Source organism: Plodia interpunctella, chromosome 9 (genome assembly GCF_027563975.2).
Source record: "Plodia interpunctella isolate USDA-ARS_2022_Savannah chromosome 9, ilPloInte3.2, whole genome shotgun sequence".
Taxonomy (NCBI): domain Eukaryota; kingdom Metazoa; phylum Arthropoda; class Insecta; order Lepidoptera; family Pyralidae; genus Plodia; species Plodia interpunctella.
The window spans coordinates 7,807,055-7,820,977 of record NC_071302.1 but is presented as its reverse complement, the minus strand read 5'-3'; the positions used below and the strand labels follow the sequence as shown (position 1 = coordinate 7,820,977).

At 32.9% G+C, this 13,923-nt stretch overlaps 1 protein-coding gene across 1 annotated transcript in view; it reads left to right on the top strand.

Moving 5' to 3' along the window:
• The first annotated feature begins 7,181 nt into the window (after positions 1-7,181).
• Positions 7,182-13,923, top strand: part of cysu (Curly Su) — a 29,505-nt gene continuing 22,763 nt past the window's right edge. The window contains exon 1 of the mRNA XM_053749525.2: positions 7,182-7,324. Within this exon, the coding sequence (XP_053605500.1) occupies positions 7,314-7,324 (11 nt within the window). The 5' untranslated portion in view covers positions 7,182-7,313. The remainder of the gene's footprint in view (positions 7,325-13,923) is intronic.

Genomic DNA, 13,923 nt, shown 5'->3' with positions numbered 1-13,923 from the left:
TTTTCCAGGTATCCGGAAAGATAGAAGTAGATATAGATTCATTGATGATGAGGGTAATAGATTCAAGAGAATAGGGTAGGGTTAATAAGATCATGTCTAGGGAAATCTGATCAACTCCTTGAGCATTTGATTTAAGATTATGTACTATTTGAGAGATGATTTCAGAACTAACAGATTTAAGTTTGAAAGTAGCGTCTGTTTTAGGTATGTTATTATAAGACGAAGGATTCGATGGATGCAAAACAATATTAGGAGAGGGGTTAAGAAAGTGTTTGTTTATTTCTTCAGGAGAGGAAATGTGATTGGGTAAATCGTTTTCATGTTTGGATGGCAAGACATTGGATTTAAGGTTTTTCCACAAAATTTTAGGATTATCTAGGTTCTTGTTGATATAAAACTCAAAATATGCTTTTTTTTCCCTTTCAATAGCAGAAGTCACATAGTTTCTTAGTTTTTTGTAATATTCAAGATGGTTATCTTTCCTAGTTTTATAATATCTTTTGTGGGCTTCATTTCTAAGTTTAAACATTAACTTTATATTGTCGGTTATCCAAGGATAATAACGATCTCTAATAACAATTGATTTTAATGGTGCATGTTTATCAAATAGTTGAAGTATAGTGTTATTGAAAGTAGATACCATCTCATTAACGTTATCTGCATCTTTAATAGAATCCCAAGGAACAAGTTTCAAGTCTTTTTCAAATAAGGTAGTATATATGTCTTTTATAGGTCTATAGGAAATATGTTTGGGACATGGTTTATCTTTTTTAAAATTTAACTCACATGTTATCAGAGCACGGTTGCTCAATTTACAGGTACTACTCAGATAACAGATACCGCTACATAATTTAGTTAACAATTTGACGTGTGTATTGGTGAGAGACACGGCATTGTCATTAATTTTATACCTCACCCCGGAGTCCTATAATTCGCTGTCATATCCAAAACTAAAGCTCAACCCTAAAATAAAATGGATCACCACAAAACACGTAATTTTCGTTCATGATGTTTGTTTACATTCAACATTGAAGGCTTTTAAAGTAAATGTTGCCTCGTTTGGTCAATTAGCCATTTTATAGTTCATTATTGGAATTAATTTCACACGCGTATTATCGATTTTATTTTTACGGTTTAAATAATATGTTTGTATCTTGTATAACCTTGAGAAGATGAAGTTCTTAATTTGTGAAATTTCAACATTTGGATAATTGGATAATCATAATTCTCTTTTTATTGCTATGATATCGAACAAGTATTTTTTAATTAATTATTTTTGAGAATTTTGGTAAAGTAGTTTTCTTTGCATATCGACTGCAAAACCGAACCTTTTTTTAATAATAAAATATATAAGCCACAATCGCTTCATCAGAAGCTGCAATCAAGTTAGCCCGATTATCTATATAAATGACTAAATATAGGCAGATTTTTACGAAAATTTCATGCACACACAAACATGACAAATAAATAAACTTTACTATACTTATACTTTCATAAAACAAAATTTAAACAAATATTTTTTTTAATACTGGCCACCTGTACGACCGATACGTGTTACATTAGTTATTTGGCGGTCGTATCGACTTGATTAATGACAGGAGCCGGTATATCCCGGGGCGGGGTTTCGACATATCGATACTTAAGACAAATCGACACTTAGTCGACTAATAAGAGCTCGGCCTCGGACCACATTGCGGATTCGGTACATGTGTGAGCCATTCGTTTGAATCAAAGTTACGCCGCATTCAATGAAGGTTAAATTGGAAGATCCGGCGTGAACTAACACCAAAGCTCAATTTGAATATACTAATTGATAAGACAGTTTTTATGTAGGTTTTTAAATAAAAAATATGGTCAAACGTAAAATGGAGTGCCTTGGTCGATCGAGCAGGAGTATAAGCAATATATCTGGAAGCTAAAAAAATAATTCACTATACGTAGTATCAAACTCTTCAAATCGTTGAAAACCTTGCAGCTTCACTTATGCTAAGCTTTTTAGCTTTAATAGAAGACATGTACTATAATGAAGATGAAGAAACATTGATAGTCATAATTCATATGGAATATTATGTATTCTGACATCGATACATAAGTAAAGGATATACGTAGCTCTCATTCATTGTTCAAGCTCGTAATTTCTATTTTAAGGTCATGATGAGGCACGAGATGATAGTGAGGACGCTCATTGAAGCTCACGATGTTGTAGTGAGGCAACTACAATATAAGTAAGTAACAACTGTAGATTTGAAGATTGCTCAAATATAGTCTATAATCATCCCATTTTATTGAACCTTGTTTTATGTGGTGAAGGCACGGAGAATGGGGTATCATAAAATAAGTATAATCTATTAAATTAATTCGATGTTAGCTTTTCGTACTTTTGTTTCGATGATATATTTTGCTGTGTCGGCCATTTAAATAATAATAGTCAAGAATATGGTGTAAAATAATCGTTGTGTATTCGAACAACCAATTATGAGCGACTTGTGCAATAAACTCTATGAAACAATTTGCACGTGCACTGCACGTACACGCCTCGAGCTGGACTGGAGGTAGACAAATGTCAAACAATTTGGAGCACTAGGGGCTTGGCAGATCAAAGAGTTTATTTGTGCATGTGTTATGTCACCTTTCTCTCTCTTGGCAAATCGAATAATTAATTTAAGACCGGCCCATAGGACTAAGCTAGTAAACGTAGAAAAGGGCACAACACACCCCTGTACCGTAGACAAATATTCCTGATCACAAGTACAAATTTTTGCCCAGACTGGGAATCGCACTCAGATCTCCATATAGCAAACGGGCGTGGTGACCACTACGCCTCGGAAAACGTCACTAGTGCACAATAGGTATACATTTTGATCACATTTTGATCAATATATTAATTAATAGAGAAAACTAAAAGAATACTACTGGAGATTATGCTACGCTAGTTCATTGATTTTATTATAAAGTAGAGTTTTCCATTGGACACAATTTTGTTCATACAATTACAGGTTTTATAGTCTATTAGGTCAGTGTTGTGCAAAAAAAATACTGGAATATTTTACGAGCGTAGCTGTCTGAACTATCAAAATGATCCATGTAAGTTATAACCACCATGAATAAAATCCATATACCTAAAACCTCTATCTATACCGTTTTTATATGCATGAACATACAAAACGCTAAACAATAAATGAATGGGCGACCGCTTTTTCCGCCTCCTATTATGCGAGTTATGTTTGGATGTCGCTGGCAGTTCTTGCGGCCACAATGCGGTTCCCACGTGCGCTGGCGCAACGCTTTACTTATCTAATTTGCAGCAACAAGTGCGACCACTCGGCACAGCCGTAATAATATTAGCTGTACCCCGGGGCTTTGCTTCTATACGAATTTCAGGATAACCTATCAAAATGCCTTTTATGGAAATTAGTACAGTTTATTTTCCGTGCATGACACAGCTCGAACAAATTCAAAAATTCACGTGTTACAAATATGATCATTTTTTTAACTTTCTAGCAGACAGTAAATGAGGCATAAAGTAAGTTTAATCGTATAAGCTGATATCTCTATCTATATAATAAAGTCGTCGGGGCTCCAAAGGTCCGTCTATTCACGATAATGTATAATTATGTGTGTATGTATATGTATTAATATGGACAGGATTAATTGTCAGTTTTATTCTGGTTATGCGTGAAACTCAACTTGCGTGGATCATGTACTGTTTAATTGTTGGCTATTTTGACAAGCACCATTACGTAAAAATTATTACTTGGTCAAAAAGATTTTATCACGTTTTTGCTTATCGTCTAGAGAATTGTATGTACTTTATATGAATGACAAAGCTTGATTCTGAAGAGGTTTAAGTTGTTGTTTGATAAGGTTATGAATTAGCTAAATGAAATTTATTGACAATGTTGTGTCCTAATTTGAAAATGAGAAAAAAAACTTTTATGTAAATTGTATAAAATTAACCTTTTTAAGGTTAATATGTAAAACTCTTACTTAGTATAATTATCTAATAAAAATAATTGACATAATTTCCTAACAGTATCTGTATCGTTTATGATACAAAATAATGCAATACAAGCCAGGTAATTAACACAGTTCTAAAACATTGATTAGAATCATATTATCTAGTAAGGTGATCATGTTTACGATATGTCTGTACGCGACTAGTTTACCAAATTACCAAATTTTCGTATACAATCTAGTGGCATAATATGTTATATGTCGTCGAGAATCGAGTTTTCGATAAATTCGAGTGTTTTATAGGACTAGAGTGTCGTAATACTAACGCATGTTCCGTACGTGCGAGCTAGTAGGCGCACGCTGGAGTACCAAGAGCGACAGGTTTCCATTCAAATTCTTGTATGCATTACATTTAGACTTACCTTTAAATTCTCAGCTCTAAATAACCCTTTTTGGCCAGAATTGATCAGTCGAATACGAACATGGCGAACTGTTTGTTTTTTCTAACATATCGTCCGAAACGATAATAAAATTGAATGTCTTTCCACTGTAATGGCGGATAAAAGTATAGATTTTCTTCTAATATACACAATTCGTTATTACAATGACATTTTTATTTTTTAAATAGTTATTGTTTTTATTTTATTAATTGTCGAATTCATAGATAAAAGTAATATATGTCGAATTCTATGTTAATGGAGAAGCAGAGCGATCAAGACCACATATTTATCGGACGACTTTGCTTCGGTACAAAAAAACATAAAGGAGATTTTACACTAAATTAATTTAAATTGTCTGACGAATATAAAAGTATATCTAATATTTAGTAGTGTTTATATAAATCGTCAAAAAATGGTTCCATCCTTATATGTTGCTTTAAGATTTTATACTGAAGACAAGATATAAATTTTGTTGTTATCAATGAAATATTTAGTTAAGGCTGTTGTTGTCTACTGACGTTAAACTACTTAGTTAATTCTACCTACAGCAATTTAATGCAAGTTACTTCTGAAGTGAATCCTGTAGGAAGGGGCAAGATACTAACACCCATATTATTTTCTCATATTTTATAACGACAATTATTAATCATTGGCATATTTATTCCCTTGCCCCAAATACTTGTAACTAAAGCTGGTAAACCGCGTAAACGCATAGTTGAAAAAGAACGACAAATGTTGTTAAAAAGACATGTATGCAGTCGCCTTTAAACAGCACGTGACTTACCGTGAAAGGTGCATCGCATCAGCAACAGACAGAGAAATCTCAGCCCACAAACATAATTTAATGGCGTTTTATTATGTCCAAGTGAATCTCTTTCTATATTTGGATTTTAATATTTTATTCATGAATTTTTAGAAGAATGCGTCTCGTACTCATTTCTATCTATAATTTATTTATAGATAGATAGATGTTGAATATGAAACATATCTTTTGATACATCCATGAGCTATTTGATTTTTAATTTTATAGGCTGTTTTAAATTAATTTTGTGTTATATAAATATTATGTATTATAATCGAATTTCAAAACAAAATTGGCAATTTTCTCCAACCACAAAGACGAAATTCAAGTAAATAGATATTTCTTCACTATTGCGAGACACCATCAAGTATCGATATTAAGCTGTCTCCATTATCTTCAGAAAACGATAATATCGAACAGTTGGGACAATTCTGCCGCAAACGACTTTCAATTAATTAACCAATGCCACGAAATAAGTTGCTTCTGGCACTATTTTGGATATTCTGTGAACCGAGGGATCGATGTAATGTAATCAATGGGTCGTTTTGCATGTCGACGAAAATTGGATGGCGGATGGCTGTTGTTTCGTAAGTGACACAGATAACTGTCCACCGATTTGTTTGGCGCAACGCCGGGATTCTAGAATAAAAACCACTGAAACTGAGTTGCATCTGTTACGAAAACGAGTTGCATGCTAAATCTCATGGCATCGAATAATTTCATTGATTTCCCGCTTAGGTAATGTTGACTCTGCAAGTCGCGGCGAACCGTTCGATCCGCTCACATAACTCCCGATTGCCGTTTTTGTATTCATAATGAAACGCTGAACACACTGACAAAAACCTCGAGATGTTTTATTGACAATAAAATGGTTCATTGTTAGAAAATAAGTGAATTTCGTATTTCTTTTAATTTCGTGGTGATTTAGAAATTCTCATGGCATTTGCGAGTAAGCTGTGATAATTTAGGGCAAATGTAACTAAACAAATTATTGCCCAATATTTATAACTATAGGCAATTTCTTTATATATCTGTGAAAGATAGCGGGATGATCTTGAAAACCATTGACAACACAATAGAAAAATTCTCAGTGTTGATTAATCCACGATTGTCTTATAAATAAGACTATTTCATAAATATAATTATTTTCTTTAAACACCATAACTTACAGTGCAATGTAGTTTATTTTCTTAGCCATCTAGAATTATAAATATGTGGAAAGTTATTCCGATGGCTATATCTTCAACCAAACAAGGATAATTGGTTAGTCATGCCAGTATATCACAGCTTACAACCAAGTTTAAAATACCGTTCGTTCAGTCTAGTATAAACGGAAGTGATCTAGACGTCTTCTTCACCTTGTGTGTTCACACAAGGTTTATACTACCGATTTATACTACTAGATAAATAAATAATGATAATTGTTATATTACACATACGCACACGTATAGATCAAAAGATAAATTTATTTGTTAGACAAATTAAAAAACCCCCGACTTTCAATATTCATTTCGCCACAACTTTTGAACGGCTGAACCGATTTTGATCAAACATATCTAAGAACTACCGTATAACAATTAGCTATCAAATAAAAAAATTGCACCCAAATCGGTTCACCCGTTGATGAGCTTATGTGCCACGTACACAGACAGACAGACAGACACACTTAACGGCCAAACTTATAACAACCTTCATTTTGCATCGGGGGTTAAAAAATGAAAACAACGAAAAGCGTGGAGAGCAACCACGCTAATTTGCTAATTTTATTGTTTAAAAATGTATTATTATGGTAAGTCTTATTATAGACTCACCGAGTTGTCGAAACTAAATTATAAAATAAATAGTACACGACTAAGTACATTAATCCGGGAAAAAAATGTAATTTCGATTTTTTTAGTGTTGGCTTATTTTACCAACATCAACTGATTGCATCTTCGGGGTTGCATTGACGGCACCTTCGTTTCCCCCAGAGCCTTTGACTCGGCTGCGCCTGCGCACCCGGCCAGTGCTCACGCAGGCGCAGTGCCGACTACACGCGCCATCCGCTGTCACGTGACTGATACACTGTGTCCATGGTATAGTGTCTAGTGAACTTTGTGTGTGCTGTGTTTAATAACATGATATCAAGGTACTTGTTTTATGACTTTTATAAAAATATTTGTGGGTTTTTTATTATTGAGAAAAATAATTTGAGTAAGACGTTATTACAAATAATCATTGATGTAATATCGTGATTTATCTCTATTAATCACATATGAATTGTTACAAAGCAGTAAAATAGCTATAGCTTATAAAAGCTTCATTGGCTACAATGTTTAAAGAGCTAACATGTAATTTCATACATGTTAAAGTTTTACTGAAAACGAACTCGTTGAAGTCTATCATATCTGTCGTAGCAGTGCGCTACGAGCACAACAACGCCACGCGTCGTAGCACTTTGTAGACGTAACGTGAAAATTATTCAGTCAGTACAAACTTTGTGTTATTTTAAGTCATTTACAATAATACGTATATTATCATGTACTGTTTAATTATTCGGCTCGGCTGACGGACTTAAAATCCAATATAGTAATTCAAAAAGTTTCAAAAGATAAAAAACGTCGTTACGTCAGACGAAAAGATAAAATATTACAAATACTCCAGTAATAATTAAGTGGAAGTCTTCAAAAATAAGTTTCTTTACAAAATTACATTACATTTTTGCCTCAAGCTATTATTGTTCTGAGAGAGATCTAGTGGCATTTAACGCCTGACAAAAAACCCATGTCCGTGCCATTAACCGTTCAGGAATTGCCTCGTTGGAAGCCAATCCTGGGTGCACCATCAGGTCACGCTGTGCTTATGATGATAATGCATTGTCACGGGAACTAAAGCGACGTGGGAAATTTCAACTCTGTAGGACAACTGGAAGTAGATCTAACTTGCAAGATTTGATTACAGACAGACAAGCAAACATCGCGACAAGTGAAACTAAATAAAAGCTTGTAAAATAGGAAATTTGTTTCAATATTTAAATGTCTTTTACATTACACAAAAATAACACAAACAAAATTGTGTAGGTAACAAAGATTTGCGTTTAATAAATTATTATATTCACAGACGCTAATTTGAGTCTTAACACAATATGATTAGAAATAAAGTTGTTTAAATTGCTTCACTTTCATAAGCGATTAATTAACGTATATTCCAGGAACATGAAACAAATTGTAAATAATGTTTACTATACTTTCGAAGCGCATAAATTTGTTTGCAAACAACACCTTGAATTATTATGTTAATCTCATTAAATTATTCCTAATTACGCATTTGATGTAGGCCAGTGATTCAATGTCAAAGAATTAACCTCCAGTTATTTAAGTAGAAAGTGAACGCATGTCTTACTCTCTAAATTGCGATCGTCTGCTAAAATATTAAAGGTTATAATAACGATAGTAAATTAAAAAGTATTGCTAATAAAACCAAATATTCTTTTATCTGCTCCGTCAATAAAAAATAGTTATTCCTATATTTGAAAATAATAATGAGATGTAAAAATTCTGGAATCGAGCGGGAGTTAAACCCACGCCCCTTTCTATCCCTTTCTCTCCAGGTATCTATGTAGTTATTTTTAAGAAGAAAGAGTAAGATTGCTGCCTATTTTCCGTCACTACAATAAGATATGGTTATAATTTTAAAGTGCGAATATATCAAGGCATGAAAATAGCGGATTTTTGCAATTATTTGATACTGGAGGTTTTGTTCGACATTAGACAAAGATTTTAACTGGATTCAAGAACTAAACTTTTGTCATTGGAAACTTGTGGCCTGCGCCCCTCGTGGATGTCATGCAAGGCGAATAAAGGATATACAGTCTTAATACCTCAGGGGCAGTCAACAACAGCATTCTCAGGGGATTGTCAAGTGAAGTAGATGAATCATAAAATTTTCATATCACGTAAATTTGATCGGAAAAATGTTCAAGTTCAAAAGAAAGTGACACTGATTCCAAACATAAAATACTTATTATAAGTCTCCAAGATGTTTAAAGATAACTGTGAATAACTATAACATTGACACCGTAAGCATATAAATAAAGTTTAGACACAAGTTTCACAATATAATGAAGGTAATCATCCCACGCGTCTTCAAAATAGCTGGAAACAAGTAAACAGCGGACATCATCTGCGTACAACTATCAAGAGACTGATGTTTTTTAAGTAATGTCGGTGAAATAAGGAAAAATATGCTACAAACAAGGTCGCTTTAGCCTTACTGTGGACTTTCAAAAATAATTGTTAACAATTTATAAGGCCACAAATCAATGTTGCTCCATTTTGTCATCAAGTAATACGTATGTTCATCCGCAGGTTTTCTGAGAGATCTTTATAATTCTGGATTTTAACAAACTTGGTTACGAAATAATGTATCTAAACTATAGCATTCTAGCCAAATAATTGCAAAATATTCTAAGGTAATACCTCCATTGATCGTATTGTCCGCCCGCGACTTCATCCGCGTTTTTTCATGTAGTAAGTCTCAAGATCGGTTAATGATTAAATTAAGACAATGCTTTCTGAAATTAAATTAGAAAAACGAAATATTGTAGATTTTTTTGATTTAGAGGTTTATGTTATTATTTTCCTCTTAGGATTACGTTAAACCCACTATAAACCTTTAAAAAAGCTTATACAACTGGTAAGTAAAGACATTATATATCGTTCTGTTTATGAGTCAACGAACAATCGTTCGCCATCAATAAGGATACATTGCAAAAAGCGAAAGTAATAACAAACAAAACAACCATAGATTGTTGATCCATTTGTGGTGTACACTTGGATCTATACTTAGATCTGAAAGCGAGAGTGGATGCCACAGCGGACGTTAGAAATTAATGATTTTGTGATGCCTTTGGACGTCACAACGAAGAATGGACTTTATGCTGGTTCATTTGGTCAGATTAACAAATATAAAATGTTTTGTAGTCAGTGATTGTAATATAGTACAATCAAGATTTATATTATATTTATGTTTTTTTTATTTTATCCTTACTAATCAGATTTAAAGTTTGATTTACCGCTATAAAACTGTAAAAAACGCATCAAATTCTATATAGTTGTTTTAGCGTGATGCGCGACATACAGACCGACAAAAAAATGTTTAGCCTTCTATTAGTACCATTCAGACCCAATTATTTTCCCTTATTTTTTAATTCATAAGAAGTTGAATTCATAAGAATTTAAATAAATTCCATTAAGTTGGGCATCTTATGAATATCAATGATTAAAATGTTTTGTCTAATATACTTATTAACTTTAACGGTTATTAGCTTTTCTATAAATATTAAAAATCGGTCAATGTCAAAACAGTTTAAGGTTATAAAATTATGAAACAGTACAGAAATTTTAATACATATGAAATATGTTTATACTATTTCGTAGTTATTACAATACATGCTATGCAAGGAAAATGTTAAATTTCAAATTATTGCTTCTTATACCCACTCAATTTCAAAGGTAAACATCGTTATATGCAACCATGTTAGTATTTAAGTGTGGTTGCTTCGTGTATTAAAATACATACTTAGTTATAAATTTAGATCCAAATTAATTTAAGTAAATTTTGACTTATGTCATTTTGACTTTGTTAACAACTAGCATATTCACGTTTAAAGATCATGAACTTTAACAGCAGTACATAAATTAAGCTCATGACGTAACTGTATAGATAGTTTGTACAATCTCGTGACCGTTTGCGTAACGACTATTAGTACATCGCTCTATTAAAGTTTATTACGCTGTTGCCAAGATAATAATACTATATTTTGAGATAAATCTCGTTTTACTACTCCCAGCTTCGAATCCGAAGTGTCCATTGTGAAACGTTGCAGCCTGTGGCGTAGCTATTTACCTAAACATAGCCTTGGTGCAAAAAATATAGGAAGCCCTAAGGCTATTTTCATTTTATCATATGAAATGATGAGTACACGAAAAAATACCCGAGCCGAATACTACACTGGTTACATTGAAATAAGAATGCAATCTAAAAAAGAAGGTATGGGTCCCAGGACCCTGTCCTTATGTAGCTACGTCGTTGCAAACAATCCTAATATTTTAGTTGTGGCTGTGACTATTACGTCTCCATTTGATAGGATGGGACCTTCATTTTATGTAAATGTGAATACGTATTAAATTTTTAATCAACGTGTCATTTTCGAATGGCCGTTGCAATACATTATAAAACCTTGTGTAATGAAGGTTTTATATTACATTTGGATTTAATAATCCTACAAAAATTGTAAGACATCTTAATCGCTCCCACATTTTATAAACAGTAAGTTAGTAAACACTGTAAATTATTTTTTTTTAAATAATAGAATTGAGAGGTAGATAAGCAGGCTGTCATTCTCCTACTTACTGGTAATAATGACATTCAAGCGCATCATGCTAATATAATAATAATGATTGTTTCACGCTTTTTGACATTAGGGTGTGGCCAAACTGTCAAAGTAGATTCTACACGCTTGTTCGTCCAACTCGTATTGTCTGCTCATCGCAAATATACCTACAATTTGTTACATACAACCATGACGAAAGATACCCTTAACTATTGTTGGAATATAAACAAATATTTGGTTCGTTTTGTAGGCTCATTATTACGAAATATTCGTACGCTACTAGTTAATGGATTGAATACAAAATAAGTTTATGATGATGTTGCAGAGCCCATAAACATGGTCAAGCCGATAGAGAGGGAAAATTTCGCAAAGTTTAATGAATAGCTGATTACGTATTAAACAGATATACTTGCTAAGACCTTACGCATGTGGAGCCATTTCAAAATATTTGCGTGATTTCTCATTAATGATTACCATTAATATAATTTGAGTTGAACTTATAACATGTTATTTTTTTTACAAGTCATATCTAGTTATGAAAATACTTTATCATCGTGCACTATTGGAGCACTGATCTTCCTTATGGATAGATATACTGAGGATGAGTCATGACCCACCACGTGGCTCCAATGTGGATTGGAGGATATTGGCGAATAAAACGACAGATTTTTAAATGTATTCTATAAACAAATAATTTTATAAAGCAAATGTTTTAAATGTCAAATCACCATATAAAACCGATATAATTACTGCTGCTGATTCGCGGAACTAACTGCAACGATCAAACATAAATTAATCTGCACAGGATGCATACAGTCGAGGCTAAGTATGGTTTTTTTCGAAGCTCGGTGAAAGGATTAATGGACAAACTCTGCCATTTAGTTGGCGAGGCCGACTTGTGTCGTTTCAAACAATTAGCGACTTGTGTGTATGACTAGTGCACGGGGCTAGGGCATACGTATAAAACCAATAGGTATGTTAAAAAATGACAGATTATGTTTCAAACTATAAACTTTTTTAAAGTATAGTAGTACATATCCATCCAACAATACGTATATACACAAATTCCTACCTATCTCTATCGATTAGAGATTCATAGCGCGATGAATAAATACACCGGTACGCGTCTCATCCATTGCAATGACACGCTTACGGCTTTTGCCGCTCACCTAGGTCACCTGGTAACGTGACGTCACATACAGTTGACCACTGTCAAAACTATACATTTGACTCACACATAAATAACCCAGTGTGCACTTTGTACTTTAATGTTCAAATTGACAAAAAAAGTTGTATCCTTAATGTCATGCACCATTGAATTCATATGAGGACTAAGCTTTAGACTATATAGACAACTGTTGGTTAATTGGTGCAATTAAATGGACGATTATGCTATAATGTACTCGTATGTAGTGGCTGATTTTTTGGGTTGATTAAAACGTAGAGTCGTCGTACCCATAAGTTACGGTTTTTGCAGTATTAACTTAAATTTGTGGAAGCAAAAATTTTATAGTTCAATGTGTGAAGAAAAATTTACTTGATACTAGTTGACTTTAAACTGTGAGCGACCATGGGGACTACCATGAAACATAAACAAGTCATTTTGTCCACACTATCTCACTTTTTTACACGATGGGAAAAAGAGACAGCATGTGATATGTTTGTATATTTCGTGGTAGGTTTTCATATCATGAGCTCCTGATGAAGCCTATGTCGGGTTAACTCTACAAAATATGGAATCGGTATTATAATACAACGTATAGTCCTAATTTGATCTCGATGATGTATAAACTTCATAATTTTGTAGCTGTCTCAGTATTATTTTAGCGATATAACTAAATAAAAATGCTTAATTTGATTAGATACGTAAGTTAATTTATTATATCTTGTCTTGTTCTACATTTACCTTCATAGTCTAGATTTTGTGGTTAACGACGGACCTAGTTTCAAATCTGATATAGCTGATATATGCCTTTCACAGTTATCTATTGAATTCTATCCGCATATATACAAACATACAACCTACATTTGGTGGTAATTTTGCAATTAAATGTTTTTTAATTAAAACCCTTTTTTATGGTTAAATATTAATTAAATTCTCTTACGTTGGAATGTCGAATGGTCTTGAATTAAGTGTAAAAACGACAAAATAGCTAGTTCTATGAATTATTTCACAAATGTGGAAACGAAGCTTGTTTTTGTGTAACTTACTAGTTACATGAGATATAAAGTTACACGTATATATTATATCAGCGAAAAATCACTCTGACTAAAAATAATAATTTAAATAAATATCATATAGTTATGATTTAGATAAAGATTTTGGAAAACTTGTTGTAACTACGTAAATACTT